The sequence below is a fragment of the Eublepharis macularius genome, chromosome 2 (assembly GCF_028583425.1).
Source record: "Eublepharis macularius isolate TG4126 chromosome 2, MPM_Emac_v1.0, whole genome shotgun sequence".
Classification (NCBI taxonomy): domain Eukaryota; kingdom Metazoa; phylum Chordata; class Lepidosauria; order Squamata; family Eublepharidae; genus Eublepharis; species Eublepharis macularius.
In genome coordinates, this window is record NC_072791.1 from 198,838,626 (window position 1) to 198,859,274 (window position 20,649).

Here is a 20,649-nt window from a genome sequence, read left to right on the forward strand (position 1 = left end):
TAGCTGACACGGCAGAGAGGCTTATCTGACTATGTTGAACTTTTAGCAAGAAAAGAGCTGTTGCCATAGATACATAACCTTGACGTTCTGAAGTGCATAAAAACATTCTCTTAGCTCACATTCCTGTAGATATCTACTGTAGCTAGTTTCCTTCCCATTTGCTGTAGATAGATTAGCTGTAGACAGAAGCGGGGAACGGGGCTGTGCTTAAATGTCTATATATGCTGGGTACTGAGAACCAGACTTTATTCCTAACAAATAATGTGTTCAATGCTGAACTGGGAATTATCAATAAAGCTTTAACTCATGCAATCTTGGACTCCTGCAGTAAAGTTATTGAGATTCAACTGACAGATCCTTACACATATATGCATGCTTAATTTCATGTGAAATATGGGATTTATTAAAAATAAAGCAGCTGTAGTTTTATTTATTATTCCAGATATTCCACTACAATAATTACTTAATTACTTAATGTTGAAGTGCCTTCTTCATATTAGCATCCCAATCCCTCCTGTATTTTCTTAAGATAACTGCACTATAATGTATTTTAATTATTCTGGAATCACAGCAGTACTTATGTAATATACAATTATATTAGCCTACTTTTATTGTTTTATTTATTTATTAGATTTTTAGTCCGCCCTCCCCGCTGAGCAGGCACAGGGCGAAGCACAACATTTTAATTTACATAAAAACACATAAATGCAGATAAAAACATTACAATAAAATTTAAATCACTACATACAATAAAAACTTCTCCTCAGATGGCAATGGAAGAGTTACTTCATGGCCCATATATCCATATCTATAGATATGGATAAAGATATAGATATCTTTTCAAGTCAAGTATGGCCGGCGGGGGCCCAGCCTAGCCTCCGCCATATGCCTGGCGGAACATCCCTGTCTTACAGGCCCGGTGGAAGGATAATAAATCTGCCGGGCCCAAGTTTCATCAGACAGAGAGTTCCACCAGGCTGGTGCCAGGACCGAAAAGGCCCTGGCTCTGGTCGAGGCCAGGCGAACCTCCCTAGGACTGGGAACCCCAAAATGTTTTTTGTGTGTAGAATGAAGTGTCCTCTGGGGTATATATAGGGAAGGGCAGTCCAGCAGATATGCTGGACCCAGTCCACATAGGGCTTCAACACCAAAACCTTGAACCAGATCCGGTACTCAACTGGTAGCCAATGCAGCTGGTGTAATATATGAGTTATATGTTCCCCTATTGGGACTCTTGCAATCACCCGCGCAGCTGCATTTTGAACCAGCTGCAATCTCCGGATCAAGCCCAAGGGAAGCCCTGAGTAGAGTGAGTTGCAGTAGTCTAATCTAGAGGTAACTGTTGCTTGGATCACTGCTGTTAGGTTGTGGGTCGACAGGTAGGGGACAAGCTGCCGGGCTTGTCTCAGATAGAAAAATGAAGACTGGACAACTGCTGCGATCTGTGCCTCCATAGTCAAGGAGGCATCCAAGATCACCTCAGGCTCCTCACTCTCACAAGTGGCGCAAGCAGTGCTCCATGAAGCAAGGAGAGCCGGAGTCCCGTATCCATGGACCCCAGATCCACATGCAGGACCTCTGTCTTTGTGAGATTTAGTTTCAACTGACTCTTTCAACCACCCAGTCACAGTTTTAAAGGCACGCTCCAAGACATCCAGGGCAGAGTCGGGCCATCTGTCCATCATCAGATATAATTGGGTGTCATCGGCATATTGATGACACCCAAGTCTGAAACTGCACCAACTGGGCGAGGGGCACATATAAACATTGAAAAATAGTGGGAAGAGTATCACCCCCTGAGGGACACCACACACCAATGGGTGGTGAGATGACAATTTCTCCCCAAGCGCCACCCTCTGTCCCCAACCATGGAGAAAAGAGACGAGCCATTGTAAGGCAGTCCCTCGTATCCCCACATCAGCGAGGCTGTGGGTCAATAGATCATGATCGACTGTGTTGAACGCTGCTGACAAATCCAACAATATCAGCAGCGCCGATCCGCCACAATCCAGTTGCCTGCGGAGATCGTAAGTGAGGGTGACCAGCAACGTCTCTGTCCTGTGACCTGGGCGGAAGCCGGACTGGGAGGGATCTAGGAATAATTCAGGAAACCCTGTGGCTGCTCCACCACTGCCCCCTCAATCACCTTTCCCAGAAACAGAAGATTCGAAACTGGGCAGTAGCTGACCGAGTCAATGGGGTCCAAAGATGGTTTCTTCAGTAGAGACCTAACCACAGCTTTCTTCAATGCTCCAAGAAAGACCCCAGAGTTCAAGGACATGTTGACAATGGCCTCCAAGGCAGTCTGTAGCCCATCCACACTGGCCTTCACCAGCCATGAATGGGCATGGGTCCAAGGAGCAGGTGGTAGGTCTCACTACTCACAAGGTCCTGTCAATCTCATCTCCAGAGAGTGGGTTGAACTGATCTAATATCGACCCAGTAGATGGCCAAGGGGCCTCTATTTCCCATACTGTATCAATTGTGGCTGGCAAGTTGTGGCAGAGAGACAAGATTTTGTCCACAAAAAAGCTCGCAAAAGCCTCACAGCTAATATTCAAATTTAAAATTTGAGTCTCCCCCCCAACAGGGAGACCAAAGACCGAACCACATTAAATAATTTTGAGGGGCGTGAGCTAGCTGATGCAATGGAAGCTACGTAGAAATCCTTCGTAGCTTTCACCACCATCTCATAGGCTTTCATAAACGTCCTATAAGATGTTCTTGCTTCTTCATTGCGAGATCGTCGCCTCACTCGTTCAAGCCGTCTTAGTGCCTGCTTCATCCCTCGTAGCTCCTCAGCTACTTTAAGCTAAGTATATATAAAACAAAAGAAATGATGAAAGCTAGAGTATGCTGTGGTTATTTTCCATGTCTCATCTATTCTGAAGGTAGTAAAGAGGTATGAAAGATCATGTATGTGCAAGTTTAGAATCTCATGTCTTACTGTGAATTATCTTCATTGTTTATTCTTTTGAGCTCTCGTATGTGAAGGTTTCGAACTCTTTCCAAACGTTCAAGTTCTGCTTGTATTTCAGCTTCTTCCTGCAGGTAAGAAAAAAGATCAACCCTGAAAGCTCAGTTTTTAAGTTCTGTCTATGCTCAGTTTTTGCAAAGAACTTTGTTTTACTAGCGGTGGCAACGGAAACACCTGAGAAACTGAACTATTGGTGAGACATACGCATCTAATTCAAGTATTTCCTTCCATTTTTTTTTTACTTCTATATACAGCAAGAATTCTACTCAAACTTAAAGGCCGCTGATTTCATATCTAAACTAAGTAAAATGTTCTTTAGGAATTGCTTTGATACTGAGGTACAAGTCATAGTTCTAGGCAGTTATTGTTTGTACGAGCTTCAGAGATAAAATCACAGCAAAACACAATTATTTATGATAACCTAAATTACTTAAAGTACAATAAAGACTGAAGTATATTTCTTATAGCATTTAATAAAAATATTTTATTACTATTCACCTATTAGCTCAGCCATGGGCATTATATTATTACTAATATTATTAATTTATAGTCCACCTTTCTCACTGAGATCCAAGGCGGATTACACAGTGCAAGTGAAAATACAATACAATTAACAGCTAGAACATTCACTGAGCAAAGTACAATAAAGAACAACAGTTAGGACATTCAGCGAAAGAGATACAATAGGTTATGGTAGCACAAAATTTGAAAAATAAGCAGAGAGATGAAATCTTTCTGAAACAAAGCATAACAAATTTACATGGCATGTTTAGCAACATGGAAAACTCCCTAGTAGGAGCGTGTCTACATCAGCACGCAGTAATGCCTCTATGCATGCACAAACTTGCATGCCCATACACACTCCAACTGTACAGTATTCCAAAATGTACATGTATATGTGTGTGTATAGCAGTCTCATTTAGAATACTGTACGTTCTGATCACCGTATCTCAAAAAAGATGCTGCAGTGCATGAAAAAACAGTGCAGAAGAGGGCAACCAAGATGATTAAGGAGTTGCAGCGTATTTCCTATGAGGAAAAACTAAAGAGTCTGGGACTTTTCAGGTTAGAAAAAAAGACAACTGAGGAAGGAAATGACAAAGGTTTATAAAATTATGGGTTGGGTGCACAAAACGGGGAGAGAAGTTTTTTCTTCTTGCCCGTGCTACTAGAACTCACAGGAACCCATTGAAGGTAAAGAGCAACAAATTCAGGGCAGACAAAAGGCAGTAGTTCTTCAGTTAATGTATACTTAGTAAATTTACTCAGCAAGTAATTAAACTGAGGAATGGACCACATAGCTACATATATTGGTAACTTTAAAAGGGGATTAAGCAGATTCAAAGAGGATATCCTGTCTGTTAGTGGTCCGGAACAGCTGGCTGACCACTGTCAAAACAAGATAGTAGACAAGATGGACCACTGGTTTGATCCAGCAAGGCTCTTCTTGTGTTTTAAGAGCACAGGAAGGTTACTAGCCCCCCCCCCAACACCTTCAGTAACTATCTGCACACACAAGTTGCTTCTGGCATATTCACCTAGAATAAATTCTGCCTTACAAATAACCAGATGAATAACAACACAGCCCTGCATTAGCTTGTGTGTTGTACATGTATTCTACATGGTAAGCTAACAGAAACCATCGTTTAATGCTTTCAATGCTTCAATTGCAAGATACATAATATATGCAGTAGATCTATAACAGATTTTCACTCTGCATTAAATATGGACCTGCAAGTCTTTTCATCAGGAATTCTACAGGGATAGCATTGTTAGTCTATTACAGAACACAAGCTCAAGCTTTCATGGGCTGGAGTTCACTTTATTGGATATGAGAGGAAAAAATGATTAGAGGTACAGTCTGATGTTGCTATGCAAAGTTCAAAACATATACAAGATGAACAGAGTGACCATTCACAACAGCAGTAGAAGGCAAAAACAATCTTCCTAGACTTCTAGGCTAATTTAACACCTGTTCTATGAAAGGAAACTACTGTCCATCCCAAGTGAAGTCTAAAGGCAGACTCCAATGTCAAACTTCTGAACTAGGATTTATAAGCAAGTTTGATTTTACTTATCTTGCTTAGACACTTTAATCCAGTAATTTCACATTGCAGTCTCCCTTTGAAGTTCTTTAGTTGGTGAATGGCAAATGTGAGGTTAGCACAACCTTTTAGCTATTTTCCTTTGCTTCTGATCATGGTTTTAGAGATCTAATCCAGTGTCTCTTTTGATCCTATGTGTCATATTCAGTCAATGTTTCTAAGAAAGCTGAATGAACATAAAATGAGAAACTGCTGGCAATCTTCTTCCTGAAGAATGTTCCACTACAGGAACATAATGCAATCCTTTACAATTACAAGCTTTCTGTGCTCAAGGGAGCAATACTATGAAATAACTGGTAAATTGAGCTTGTCTTATTCATGCAACAAAAATTACCTTTGCTAATTAAAAAAAAGTCAGAGCCATGCTACAAGTATTATGTACATAATTTAGTTAGGTGTTTCTCGTTTATGGAGTACTCAAATTTTACAATGCAATCGAAACGCTGTAGAATACAGTGTTAACACTACTGCATGGTGTAACTGCCTCTCTCATGAATGTAAAAAAAAAAAACCCTGCAAGTTTATATGGCATTATGATTCAAAACAGCACATAAAAGTTTGAGTACTCTTCACTGCAAAATCATTCAGATAAGCTTTCCATAGGAGTTGCTGGAAGCACTACGTGAATATTCTAGATATCCACTATCAGGATGAAGGCATATGTCAGCAGGCCTTTTAGACATTAAGCTTGCCTGTGATCCACCTTTTCAAAGGCAGCCTGGAAAAGCACCTCATTTAAACAGGGCAGAAAAACATTTGCTCTAACCAACAACTCCTTGGGATGTTTGTTATAAACTGACATCATGGGCTAGACAAAGGAATGTTGTTCTAGCCTTTGGGTGCCATCATAAAACCAGCAGCATCAGAGATGTGGCCAATGTGACAAGGGGCTAGCTAGCCACAGAGTTGGGGAAAGGCTGGTTTTAAGGGAACTCTCCTTGTGAAAAGAGGGTAAAAAAAAAGGCTCTGCAGCCTATTATGTGTGTGTGTGTGTGGTTCAGCAGGATGCGGAACAGAGGGCCCTAGAAGTGAGCTTGCCTCCTCCTCCTCAAGCGCCACAGATCTTCATATACATTCCCCATTGAAAACAATGGTCCTGGAAATGTAGAACTGGAAAAAATATACAGATCTTAATCTGAATCAGTAATGTTTTATCCAGAAATAAGCAACCATGGTAAAAATCCACCTCCTCCAAGTCCAGATCCCGTGCACACCTCCAACGGTATGTATTATCTCGTTCTTACTGTTTTTTACTTTTTAAATTCCATATTTTTGATACTTTTTTGCATTGTTTGTAATTTCTGCACTTCTAGTCCTCTTGCACTGTTTTCTGCATGGTTCGTGCTATTTGAAAGCATTATTTCACACTGCGTGACCCACATTGACTCTCAGCAAAAAACATAGGCTATAGTAAATAAATGACATGTACACAAAAATTCAGGGGAAAATAGTCCTACTGCCCCCCGCCCCAGGACTTTTCCTCAATCTTTTAAATGAAAAATGAGGAAATTTTAGGGAGAACTGTAGAAGCCTCCTTTGAAATATTTTTTCATTGAAACGTGAAATGCTTTTTAAGATATGGCTTTACTTACACAAATGTACAGCATAAAAGTCTGAGGACTTTCCCCCCAATCTTTGCAATGAAAATTTTTGAAGCCCACTGAAAAAATGTTATGAAATGTTTATTTTGGATAGAGTGAAATGCTTTTTAAGACAAGGTTTTATTCAAAATGTATAGCATTCAATTTCTCTGATGAAAAAATTGTAAAATTATAGGCAGCACTGGAAAAAAACGATTAAACATATTTTCCGTTTTGGAATGTGATATATGCTAAGATAACAGGCTGCAGCAGTTTGCAGCTCTCTCTTATTAGTATTGGGTATATTTGTAATTCTTGTAGAAAACAGAGGCAATTTATACTTTTAAATTTCGTAAATATGCCTATCATAATTCTGTATGCTAATTAAGTTATAAATGATTAACTTTATGTTATTAAAGCTGAAAAAATAGGTTTAAGCTTGTTAGGAAAGTAAGTATTGTGCGTATTTCAACTTTTCCTGCGGCTTCAAAATTTCCTGAAATTTTACATCTCCAATTCTTCCTCAGAATGCTACTGGCCAACTCATTAAGACATTACCATTCTGTACAGCACTTAATTTTGTAAGGCAGCTCTCTCTTGTAACTATTCCTTCTTAAAACTTTAATGTGACTGAGTAAGTAGAAATACGATTCAGAACAAAAACGTACCTTTTTGAGATGTCCTAATCTAAGCTTGAAAATTTCTTCTTGTTCATGATACTCTGCTAACGTTAGCCTGTAAGAGTTAGTATAAATAATAAACTATTTCAAATCAATTACAAAAATATATTATATAATATTTATAAAGCACATGTTTATTTATCATGAGAATGCCAGTTCTGTTTTGTAGAAACAGTTGCAATCTAGACAGTGAAAATTCTGAATCCAGAATTTGGAGCACAAGATTCCAATGTTGGATTACCTTGATATATTAGCTAATGTCTCATATAAAAGAAGGTTTTAACATTTAGAATTTGCAGTGTTCACAAGAGAAAACCTGGATTTTGGTATTTTTATGGGAAATATGCATACAGTATAGAGCAAAGTTCCAGACACATTTTATTATAGTAAGAAGTGATATTAGAAAATGACATTTTAAAAAAATCAACCTGTAGAGACTACAGTCATGATTTCAATGCTAACTCAAAACCTCCTGCGAATCTCCAACGAAAAAGTATGCAGTTATACAGCTGTACTATTAGACCTAACAATTCTTGAATTCGACAATTTAAACACAACACTTAGGCTGTTTCCACACGTCCTTAATGGGATGACCTGCCAACAGAACTCTGGCCGGTTATCTCACTCATTACACATATCATTTCCCATGTGCGAGTGGGTCGTGATGAGCCTGGTTTTTAAGCGTTTTTTGTGAGACCTGTTTTGGTCCGTGTTTATTTTTGATGCAGGTTTTCTGCATGATTCAACACCATATCAATACATGTGGAGGCTTTTTTGCGCTTCAGAAGAGCCCTTCCACAAACCTTCAACCCCTCCTCTCACCATTCCCCCTCACACATGCATCTGGCTCACATGCATAATAGTATACATTCCCCCCCTCCCATTTTTTTACATTTCTTAAAGGTCCTTGTGCTATTACAATATCTACGTATATGAAGGGAATCATACTGCAGTGCTTGCTACAATGGATCACTCAGCAATCGGACTATCAGTCTAGGAATAACATTGAGAATGGAACGCCATTTCTGAATTTATTTTAAACTAGCAATAAGGCCCACTGTTTGGGAAAACACAATGGGCCCTAGCAGTGCCTCCCCCCCCTCGCATCAGTCAAAGGGGGGATCGGCTCCCTCCTCCTCCAGCCCCTTGGCTGCCACTTAGCTTGTGCACAGCCCTCCCAAGGCCCTGTGGAGGTGGCAGGAAGCCCCATCCCCCAGCTGCTGTGGGAACTTGGGAGGTGCTTGCCACCACGCTGAGCCTTTCCAGGCCTCTGGAAGCCCCAAGCAGGCAGCGAGGAGGCAAGCCATTTTGCCCCCGACTCGCTTCTTATCGTGGCGTACTATACCTGCATGGGGATATGGAGCGAGTGGCTGGGAACACGGTTTGCCTTTTATATAGTAGAATATGGAATCGTGCGCTCGCACTACTCTACTGTTCGCATATTTATGAAACACCTTTGTATTTAAAATTTTGGGTGGGAAATCAATGGTAGAGAATAGAGTACTACACATGCCCAGTTTCTACAGAAGCGGAAAGATAGGACAATGGTATAGTGCAATCCCGCATGCGCTCAACAAAAAAAAGGAATGTTGGGTGGGAATGCACCAACATCATTTGTGACGAGGCACAGATAAAGAACGCGTTTTCTGTTTTGGGACCTTTTTTTTCTGTGACAAACACCCTCAAAACACTCATAAGGATGATGCATGTGAAAGGTGAGTTCTCGAAGCAGATCTGGAAGACACAGCTTTGGGACAGGGACCCCCCCCCCAATGGAACATGTAGAGGCATCCTTACTTGGTTTAGGGCACAGAATTGTTTAATTCAAGTTCCAGTTTTATTAAATACTATTTTAGTATCTAATTTTTGGGTTTTATAAAACATCTGTATGTTTTACAAACTTCAATCACTCTACAACCAAAACATAATATATAAGAGCCAGTCATGCACGCTCCTCCAATGGCCCCACTGAAGCCTCTAGAATGAGTTAGACTTTAATTTAAGATGATGGTTGGAACACGGGCAAACCTATCTCCTATCCAAGGTGAGAAAAAGATTTAGCCCCATTCATCTCCCTGTGTACGGTTCTTGTTTCTCTCATGTAAATGCATAGCTGCATAGTGATTATTCTAACACTTGTCACGGCAGGTATTTTGATCATTATAACCTATAAAGACAGGAAAACCTATTCAAACTTACAATTGTGGTAAATTGGGTCTAACAAATGGATCATTTTCTGCTCCATTGACAGCTTTGTTTTTCCTCTGTTTAGGCTCTGAATTGGCAGAGGGGGCCTGTGAATTATTTGTTGATGGAGGTTTTCGCTTCGCCAAAAGTTTTCTTTGCCTTTCAATATCTTCCCTTTGTTGATTCACCCATTCCTGTTGTCTGCAAATCCAAAATGTTATCTCAGAACTTTTACTTTTTTTTTTGGAAATAACGTTTTTAACTCTTACATGTAGAATTGTAAACAGAAGGATATAAAGAGGCGTAAAAAATTCTTCTCTCATTTGATCAACGCAACGTATTTGAATCATGCATTCAAATACACACATTCTCTCACCCTGCTCCCTTAATTAGCAATCTCCCTCTGCCCAGTCTTTGCAGAGAAACCTTGCATTGACAGGCGTTTTCCTCTGGCGACTACTCTCCCTTCTACCTTATGCCAGCAGAACCCGAGCAGTCACCTAGGTAAGTTCTTCCTTGCTGCTCCTTCATTGCAGTGATGAATATGGAAGCCTGCAGAAGCCACTACACTGCAGATATGGAGCATGCAAGCTCTTTACAGAACAACGGAGAGGCTAGAGTTTGAGAACCAGTAATCCATATTTAATGTCCCCCCCATCTACACAACATTCATTTTGTATGTCTCCTACATTCCCCCCCCCCAAATTTTCCAGGAGTCATTCATCTGCTCACTTTCAAAATTACCAAACTTGAGAAATTCATCATTCTCTGAAGATTTTTTTAAAAAGTTTTGTGCTGTATTCTGAAGCTTCAAAAAGCATAGGTATGAAAAACGAATCCCAACACTAGCCATTTTAACTAATTTAAAAATCCCACTGCAGGGACTGGTAATTACTAACAATTTTAAAAGCATAACATTGACTAACTTCACAAGATTCTGAAATGCAAAGCCATCTGTCCACTGTTCAGTAAATGAAGCACCATGTCGAACGGTTGTAAAATGCCCGAGGCGTAATCTGTCTTGCATACTCTTCTCTCTGCTTGCCAGTTTTTCTTGCGTGCTCTAAAAAACCCAAAATATTATTAATTAGATGAAGAGCCTTTTAAAACTGTGTTGAATGCTACACAGTTTCTTGTGGGTTGTGCAGGACCCAAAGCTCTTTCTTTAAGCTCTCTCGTCACTGGAATCAGTACTCCTCCACCCCACCGCACTGTGTAGCACATCAGCTGAGATGGCAAGCTCTACCCAAGTATTATGGCCACCCATTTGTGAGTGCCTTACAATATCAACAGTGACAAGCGACACAGCTTAAAGCTGCAAGTCCTTAAATTCTTTATGAAAGCCGCCTGCTCCTGAGACACTTTGTGCTATGTGCAGTTTTGTGGCTCTAAACAGGAGGAAAAGAGGCTGCAATTACATGTTTACACTGGAAACTCTCACAGCTTTTTAAAATACACTTTCCAATTAAGCACATTCTGCAATGTATTATAATACTGAAATACACTTCAAAGGAAGATCAAGAAACTAGGACTGGCTGCCTTATGCCGGCACTGGAACGTAACTGCAGGGCCATGTATTTAAATACTGCACACAGAGAGAGGTGTTCTAGGGCCCAATTCACATGTTATCACAACAGCTCAGGAGCCCCTTGCCTGTGGCTGTGTTCCAGGAAGGACAGTGTGGCATAGGACAGATCCACACAACTGGCCCTGCCCATATGACGGAAGCCTGCATGTTACTTTAGCGCTACTGTAGTGGAAAGAATCCACAGATGGTGATTTCAGCAGTAACATGCAAAGCAGCCCTAGAGGGCTCTTTTCCCACTTCAGTGTGGTCCAATGGGTAAGCTTCAGCTTCTGATTTTGCAGCTAAACTTAATCTACAAGCTCAAGTGACCATTCTTTCACTGTAACTTTCAACTTGCCTTTTCAATCAAAAGTTTCTTGCTCATTGAAATGCACTTATTTAATCTTTCTTTGTATTTTTCAAGCAGCTTTTGTTGTTCATCTATTTGTCGTCGTAGATCACAGTTAGCCTAAGAATTAAGGAAAGCCATCAGTGTACACGTCAAACAAATTCCCTCCACAAACAAACATGATTCTAAAGATGTTACATCTGTCCACAAAGGAAGGAAGAATAAGACAAGAAGAAGAAAAAAAAGCCTTCAGCATACAAGGTGAAAAAAATAATTTGGAGGATACAAGAGGAAAAAAACAAAGGCATACTGTATGCCATTCATAATCTTGGCATCTTCAGTCAAATGGAGTAACAAAAAACTGCCATTCTATTTTATTCCGTATCTTCATAAACTTGATACTCAGTATTTTAATTTTACCATCATCACACTTACCCTGAGCAAATCATCTATACGACCTTCCTTCTTTTCCAAGTCTTGATTTTTATTACTTTCAAGTGCAGTTAATTTCAGCATTGTGAGATCAGTCTACACAAAGGAATGCAAACAAATTAAGCAAATGCAACATCTCAAATTCCATCACAAAACATTTGTCAAGCGGCCTGTTTGCATGATTCAAAGAGCAAATGTCCCCTAGGTAAAGTACACAAGAGACAGCTCCAAACTCTTCCCTTCATCGGATGGAGGAAGTGTACATAAGATTACTTTCCACCCACCACTTTCCTTGGATTCGAGAGCCTCTTAAGTTCAAAGGGAAGTAGAAGCAGGAGATGGACCAATAATGGTAATATTGGTCCATATTGTACAACCATATTGTAATATGGTTTAAGACTGTTTTAATAATTTTAGTCACCAGCCTGCTTGGAATCAAATGTGAACTTCCAGTTATTGGGCAGCAACAAAGTCAATCCAATGTCTGGCTTGAAAAATAACCATCAAAAATGGAGAAGTAAAAGGACTGTCCTGATCAGAAGCCCCAAGGTAACCTTTTCACTAACCCAAACATCTGCACGGTCCTGAAACAGGCATTGTTACTTTACTACAATCAGGGTTGTGTGTATATGTGGGTGTACATTTAAAAAGCACAGAGTATGTTAGTGGGCACAGAATTCAGCTAAGAATTTGAGTTTTCATTTTTTTTAAAAAAGGGCAAATTTCTATCCATACATTTAGACAATATGCTTGAAATAATTTAGATAATGCCTAGAAAAGTAGCTAAATATGTTTAAGTTATTGGAAGAGGGACTTCAGTATTCTTGCCTCCTCTAAAAAAAGAGAGCAAAAACAAATTATGAGAAAACTGCAGAAGTGTGCAAAATAAGAATATGCAAATCTGCTACATTTGCCTACTTTATACTGATCACACAACTCAGCTTTTCTAGGCATGTAGTTTCAATTTTATTCAATTTTATTTTAGTGCAGACTATATACAGGTCAAATTATAAATTTTCTGTATTCTCCCATTTCTTCCATTACTTGGGCTGAACTTTTCACTTTCAACTTCACCTTTCAAGATCAAAACTTAAAATCACAAAGCATTTGGGTTGATGTTTCTGTCAACATTTATTTTAAAAAAACATCTCTTCAGAAAACACATGGTCAAGCTATGTCAGTGGTTACGCAGAACAAGATACAAGCCATTTTCTCTCTTTTTTAGCAATTCTTCAATGCAACAGAAACATTAGCTTTAAGCACTTGCAACCTCTTCTAAGCACTAATTCCAAACCGCAAAGAGAAAAGGGGGGAGGGGAGAATAATGAATTCCATGTATTTTTAGCACTGAATAAAGAATTATAACGCAAAGTGTTTACCTGAGTAATTTTAAATGACAACAGCTTTGGCTGGGTAACAGGGTGGTCCCCAAAAGATAACGCAGTAGGAGAAGGACTATTCTGCCGAACCTAAAATAGGCACACACAAAATAGTATTTGTATTTCACTGGACAACTTTCCAAATCGTTTTTCATTCTACAGCATTAAGGTTATGTGTTAAAGATTAGAGATGGGCATGAACTGTAAAAAAAACCGAACCAAGCGGTTCGTGATTCGTCAAATTTAACGAACCACAAACTTTCACGAACCTGCCCCTGGTTCGCAAACCAGTTTGTTTGTTTCATGAAAATGTCACATCCAGGTCAGAAAATCATCACTTCCGGGCCAGCAGAAGGTCTCCAGGAAGACCATTCCCTGTTGCCTAGAAAACTGATTGATTGACACCAGGCTGTCTGCAGTCATGAACCAAAAAACAAACCAAACAAACCAGCCTAAAGTTCGTGGTGGTTCGTCAGAAATGGAATCTGACGCACCACGGTTCATGAACCATGAACCAGCCTGGTTCGTGCTTAATTTTGGTTCGTATTTCAGTTCATGCCCATCTCTATTAAAGATACTGCACTGAATACAATTACTTTGGTATCCTCCTTATCCATTTCAGTAAACTGAGAATTTTGTTTGTATGAGATGGCAGCTCTTGCTCAAGTGACTTCCTTCTATACTGGTATCCATGCCAGTGGCCAACTGCTACTATGAGTTTCTACTACCACAGAGACTTGCTACACATAAAATATTATGGAAGCCTTTGTTGGAAATTAGGTGTTCATTTCAGCCTCAAAATATTTTTTGCACAAGGCAGGCACTCTTGCAAAAATTATCACTGTATTTTACTGCTATGAGAAATTAAGAACTGCGTTCCAATTCTGGAGCATTTTTTTAAAGCGCCTCTGTATGCTAATTTGGTAAAATCGTTTCAGTAAGATTCATGGAACTGACCATGCAGCCAACTTAAAAAAAAATCTGGCAATAATTTATGCCATTTTCATGTTTCTCTTGTTTGTATTACCTTACAATAGCTCCCAGAACAAGATTTCTAACAATGAACCTGCCCAAAGGTGAAATGGAACCCTCTTGAAGCAGTACCTTGAACTAGAGGTGTGTTATTCAGTATTCATATAACTGACACAATCCCACCATACTGATTAAAGCTAGAGAATCCCAAATCAGATTGGGAGGTTGGATTCTGATTGGCCGGATAAAACCAAGTTTATTCAGTTTTATCTTGCAAATTCAGCTGCAGCTGTTGGCTGGCTGCTTCTCCAAGTTTCCCTCCCTTCTTTTTCTCCTGGGCTTCTTTCCAAGAGAGGATGGGGAGTGAGGCAGAAGTGGAAGTGAGAGAGTGGCCATGGTCAATCGGTGCAGCAGCTCTGCTTCTCTTGCTAATCAGGGAATTCTCAGCAGACCTTTTTTCAAAATCTTCAAGACAGCAACTCAATTTCCTGTGAATTTCTGGAGAATGTGGAGAAATTGCTGTGCTGTGAGAGTCCTGCTCTTGCTTGCTCTGGCCCACTCTCTTGCCTTTGGAATACTATCACTGGAGTTACTTGCCTGCCTAGAGAAAGACCAAGGCCACCTGATCTGACTTCAGCTGGTTTGAGAATCCTAGGACTCATTGATATTTTCCCTGTTTTGGTGGGGCTGAGGGTAGTTGGTCTTGTGTTGGGTGGGGAGGTGGTAAAGTAAGGGGGGAAGGAGCAAGATTTTCTTATGTAAGGTTTAATAAACTGCTTTTGTTATTTTGGGGCTGCTTTTAATTTTACTGTTAGGAGTTGTTTGCTGTTTTTGTGGAGGGATAGCTTTTTTCCTGTTTGTTAAAGACAAGAGATACTTGTTTTGCTGCTAGCTAGTGTTTTTTAGAGTTGATCTTTGTGGGAGGGTTGTTTAAGCAGTTGCTTGCTGTTATAATGGACTTACTGCTTCTTTTGAGAAGGTTGCTTAAGCAGTTGTTTGGTGTAGTTTATTGGTTGCTTTTTGTGGGGAGGAGGCAATTACTTTAAGCAGTTGCTTGCTAATTTACTTGTTGCTTCTTAGGGGGAGGGGGAGTTGCTTTTTACCTGTAAAAGGTGTGCTGTTCTCCACTGCAGTTGTTGTCACCAGTGGACTTTTGGGGTGCTCTCCTATTGAGTTGTTCTTTCTGAGTACTTGCAGGTAAATTTTTCATAAGGTGGTTAATGTAAGCTAGGTGGTGTAGGCCTCCCTTTAGGTGGGAGGCCTACTAAAAAAAACTAACAAAATTTCGTGCATACTCCTACTGTGAACTGCTGCTTTCTATACAAGCATAATCCCAGTTATAGACAGAAAAAGCAAAGAAACAGATGAACGACAGAAGCCTCTTTGCTGTGAGACACACAACCACCAAACAACTCATGACTTCTGGAGAGTTAGCTTTAAAAAGTAGGGGAATTTTCTACTGAATGGAAACAATGCAGACTGTTGCAGATTAAACTTACGGAAGAAGGGGCGGAATGTGAGTTTTGAGGAGAACGGATTGCAGGAGGCATTCCTCTTACTGGGCTTGACCCATTTCCACCTTGGTACTAGAAAGAAAAAGAGTAACCCAAAATTATTAATCTTTTATTAAACAAAAATATGCTTGAGTACACATAGTAAGTAATTTAAATTATGTAAATGAAACAATCTGCATGAGGACATTAAACTTCTAATGGCTGGTAAGGAAACCCAACTGCAGTAAGGTTCTGCGTCCATTTCTCAGCATTTTTATGTGATATGAAAATATACCAGCTGCTATCCCTTTAAGAGCCACTGCCAGAACTGAACTGTACTGTTCTGATATTTTCATGTATGTAATTCAACTGAGGAAGCTGCCTGCCATTTATGCACATAAAACCTCAGATCCAGATGTCAACAATTCTAACCCTAATTGGGGGACCCCTCCCAGCTGCTGTTAGTTATGCACACATCCTTTCTTAAACCTCTCAATCTCTCATTTAGTTTGGCTAAAACAAATACATAGTTTGAAAAAAACCCAAGACATTTTCCTACATTCTAACTACCATATGGATATTATCTGGTTATAACAGTATATTTAGGGCTACTGAAACAACTAGGTTGAAATGTACGTACTAACATATGTATGTACTAATCTTTTACTACACATTGCTTCAAACTCTCCCCCTCTATACTTCCCAGTGAAAGCCAGAAAATGTTTGAGCTCACCATTTTGGAAAGGCTCTAAAGAAAACTGTTTTCCTTAAGAAATGACTGAACTGGGAGCATGGGAAGTTTTCCAGAGAAAGACAGAAAGTCCCCCACCCCAGAGCAGATCTATCAAAGCTACCTGTGTGTATTACACATCCTGCACTGGTTCCACACATGTCCCCAGCAACTATGCAGACCCATTAGGGACCAATGAGACATGAACCAGTTGCTTGATGGACATCACAGAGCAAGGAAAAGTGCTGGTACAGTGCCCCTAGGCCTACTAGGTTTGAGACATCTGGATACAGGAAATCAACAGGAAGAGCTCAAGCTCCCTATCCCTCCCCAACAGCTCCTGGTGAAGCCAGAATAATGGGTATGGCTTCTATTCACTAAAATGAATGCAACTATGTGGGTGCTGTCCTTTCCTCTCCACTGGTCAAGTGCAGAACTACTGGGGATGTTTGGGTCAATGCATCAAATGCTATAATCTCATTCAGCCTACATGAACACAGGAAGCCTGCCTTATAGTCAGACTGCCTTATACCACTATTTATACCACCGAGTGCCTTATACCACTACTCTCTCAAGGTCAATATTGTCTACAGTGACTGGTAGCAGCTCTCCAAACTCTCCGGTAGAGGCCTATCCCATCACCTACTACCTTATCCTTTTAACCAGAGATGCCAGAGTTTGAAGCTGGGACCTTTAGTGTACAGTGCAGATGCTCTACCAATGAGCTATATTCTCCCTGGGCCCATGTTGGATTCTCAAACATGGGAAAAATGATTTAAGACATCCCAAGGACCTGGTAAAGTGTTAAAATAAAAAGAATAAGAACATATTACTTCTTCTGTGTGGATGGAAGTAGACTCAAAAGCTAATTTTGAGAACCCAACTGTAATCAGGGTTAGCAAGTCGTGCTTTCTAGATGATACAGTCAAGGGGCTAGTCCTATGAGAAAGCATGCGACTCCTCACAGTCTGATACAAATCAGTAACCCATGGCCCCAGAGTGACATCCAACTCAGGACACAGATTGAGCATCTCTAATTTAAGCTATACACATACAATTCTATGGAACACTCATGTAATTTCCTCAATTAAGTAGCGCTGGACATTTTCTGCACATCGAGATGGAGGCTGGACAGGTGGAGAGGAGAAACCTACTAGTGTTTAATATTTGTCTTAACTGTGATTGCTTTACAACACAAACCTACACAGACTCAATCCAGTTTAAACCAAATAGGCTTAGACTACAGTAACTGTGCACAGGATTGCATTAAGCCCCTTACTCTCTTTTGTCACCAACACACACACGAATTATTTCATTGTTGCATAACAGCTCCCAGAAAATACTGCAGCTGGGTTGGTAATATGAAGTTAAAGCAGATGACTGAGAGCATTAGTTTAGACCTATCAAATAGACCATTAACATGTGAACAGAGAAATGCTGTAATTGTTTAGACTGTATCAGGCACTTACTTCAAAATAGTCACTAATTTTGTGACCACGTCCCCCAATGCTTTTCCCTGAAGCAAACACAAAAACATGGTTTTTTAAAAAAGGAGACACAAAAGTAAACGATACATGGCAAAGTTATGCATACTGACATGTCATTTAAAAGATCTCTTCTTTGCAATACATTCAATTACGGTGTCCCTAAATGTATTTATATGAATTCAAGTATATTTTCAAAAAATCCCAAACTTAATTACTCTACATTTATACCAAAGATCCAATCCAACTGAAGTTAGCTGTGACTAAATCCTTCTGAACACAATATATTGAGGCATGACTAACTCTAGCAGGACTCATTTTAGAAGAGCAGTTGTGTTGCAAACTGTCTTATGGTAACTTATGGTAACTGTCTTATGGTAACTTAAAGACTACTGTGGCATTAGGTTTCATAGGCAACAATCTACTTCACAAGCTGTGTGGCTGAGCTCTTGAACTAAGAACTGTAGTTCATCCCCACAGCTCACAAGGCTGACTACTCACATCAGACTCTGAATATAACTGACTTTGAAAACAGTATGAAAACTGAATGGATTGGTTACTTATTGGGCAGACTTTCCATAGACATATTTGTTGCATCTGTTCATTGTTCTGAGCTGCTTGATCCTGAAGCCTCAGGACAAGAGTTAACATAAGCTGAACAACCTAGAAGATCAAATCATACCAAACTGCTGCAAAATTAAAATTCGAAACTAAAACCCATGAACAACAATCACCATAAGCAAACCCAAAGTAATGTGTCTTACTTTCAGGCAACATAAAGACTCTGGAAAAATGCCCAAGAAACAGAACTATATCATTTTGGTGACACAGATTCACCTCTCTAAACATAACATAACAACATTTGATTTATATACTGCCCTTCAGGACAACTTAAAGCCCACTCAGAGTGGTTTACAAAGTATGTTATTATTATCCCTCTAACAATCACCCTGTGAGGTGAGTGAGACTGAGAGACCTCTGGAGAGCTGTGACTGACCCAAGGTCACCTAGCTGGCTACCAGTGGAGGACTGGGGAATCAAACCCAGTTCTCCACATTAGAGTCCCACCGCTCTTAACCACTACACCAAATTGGCTCATACTGTATGTAGAAAACATGGCTCTCCGCTTGGTAAAGACACACACGCAAGTCTTCCTGTTCACAACAGTATACTGGGTGGTCTACATAATATATAAGGCTTGGGCCTGTCTGCAGCTTCATTAGTCAAACTCCACCACTGAAAAGGCAGAAAATAAACCTGTTGGAACACTTCCCTACTAGCATACAAGCAACCACATTTATACCGACTCAGAGAAGGGCAGTTACACTACTTTTTATGAAATTAAACAAGAACTATGCAAAAGTGTTCTAAGAAATTAAGGAATATTCTCCGTCTTCCTTCCTTTTACTGTGAATAGCTCCCCTCCCTGCAAACACTACATATTACGATTTTTACAATCATATTTATCAACAGTTGTAACATCAAGAAGCTGAACTCTATCCTTTAAGACTAACAAAATTTATTCTAATGTTAAGTTTACATGAGTCAGAGTTCACTTCATCAGATGTATAAAGTATACATCTGTAACATATTTATACTAGAAGTTGTAAGCAACAGAAAGGCAAAGGTAGTAGGATGTTACAAAGAGAAGGCAGTCTAAAACAATAGCCAAATTGAATTTAATCCAATCAAAGCCAGTGAAGGCCACGCCCCAATCATGATAAATGGGCAGGGTAGGATTAACAAAAGTAGATCTAATCGACAAAGGTGAAACATGAAACATAAGCATGAAACATAAGCATAAGTAACTAATGTAAGTAGAGGGTGGGTCATGCTGAGATATTAACACCTTTAGTAAATGAGAAAAATTCAAGTCCTTAATCTATGTCAGAAAGAGTGATTAATCTTCTGATGAACCCTGATTCAGCATTTTCACAATGATTCTCCCTTCAAAGTTCTTTTGTGTCTCTGTTGAGTGGTGGCTCTTTAAAGGAAAGAAAGACATGCCATGAGAGTCCCTGGAAATGAATGAGGCCGCAGGGCAAGAGAGAGCTTAGAACCTCTTTCCCCAATTCAGGAGTTGGAACTCCTGTGAGAGAAATTGTAACTTAATTTTGAGTCATGATCCATAGTCTGAACTCTGAACCATTGTTTATTTTACACAGCACACACTGTATTCCGCATAACGGGCAGTGTATGTGAAGACCATGTATATTTGAGGGGGAAAATCCAGGAGGTCCTCCAGTCCTACTGAACCAAGTAATACAATTTCTTCAACTATAATAAGAGTTCTACAAAATTCACCAGTCCAGTTTGATGAAACTTGAATAAATTAGGCCTTGTAGCACCAGTATTTCAAAAACCAAAACTGACTTAACTGTCTTTTGGTGCTACACCTCTGAAGATGCCAGCCACAGCTGCTGGCGAAACGTCAGGAACTACAATGCCAAGACCACGGCAATACAGCCCGGAAAACCCACAACAACCATCGTTCTCCGGCCGTGAAAGCCTTCGACAATACATTGATAAATGGATTATAGATTCCTTTTGAATTTCAACAAACTAGATTTATTATGACTTCTTTTATTATTCGGAGGGTAAAGACAGAGAGGCAGGCACAAACCTATAGTTTAATTATGGAGCAGCACTATAGCGGCCACTCATACATGTCCAGAGCTTGTGCTGTAGTGAAATAATGCAAGTTATCTTTCTGA

The 20,649-nt window shown here is 39.9% G+C and overlaps 1 protein-coding gene across 1 annotated transcript in view; it reads right to left on the reverse strand.

Moving 5' to 3' along the window:
- TLK1 (tousled like kinase 1) overlaps positions 1-20,649 on the reverse strand; it is a 79,048-nt gene that overhangs the window by 11,142 nt on the left and 47,257 nt on the right. Inside the window, exons 5-13 of the mRNA XM_054970836.1 lie at positions 17,921-17,967; positions 15,728-15,814; positions 13,257-13,346; positions 11,881-11,973; positions 11,455-11,565; positions 10,456-10,592; positions 9,542-9,730; positions 7,331-7,397; positions 2,948-3,045 (exon numbers count right to left, since the gene is read on the reverse strand). Of these exons, the coding sequence (XP_054826811.1) occupies positions 2,948-3,045; positions 7,331-7,397; positions 9,542-9,730; positions 10,456-10,592; positions 11,455-11,565; positions 11,881-11,973; positions 13,257-13,346; positions 15,728-15,814; positions 17,921-17,967 (919 nt within the window). The remainder of the gene's footprint in view (positions 1-2,947; positions 3,046-7,330; positions 7,398-9,541; positions 9,731-10,455; positions 10,593-11,454; positions 11,566-11,880; positions 11,974-13,256; positions 13,347-15,727; positions 15,815-17,920; positions 17,968-20,649) is intronic.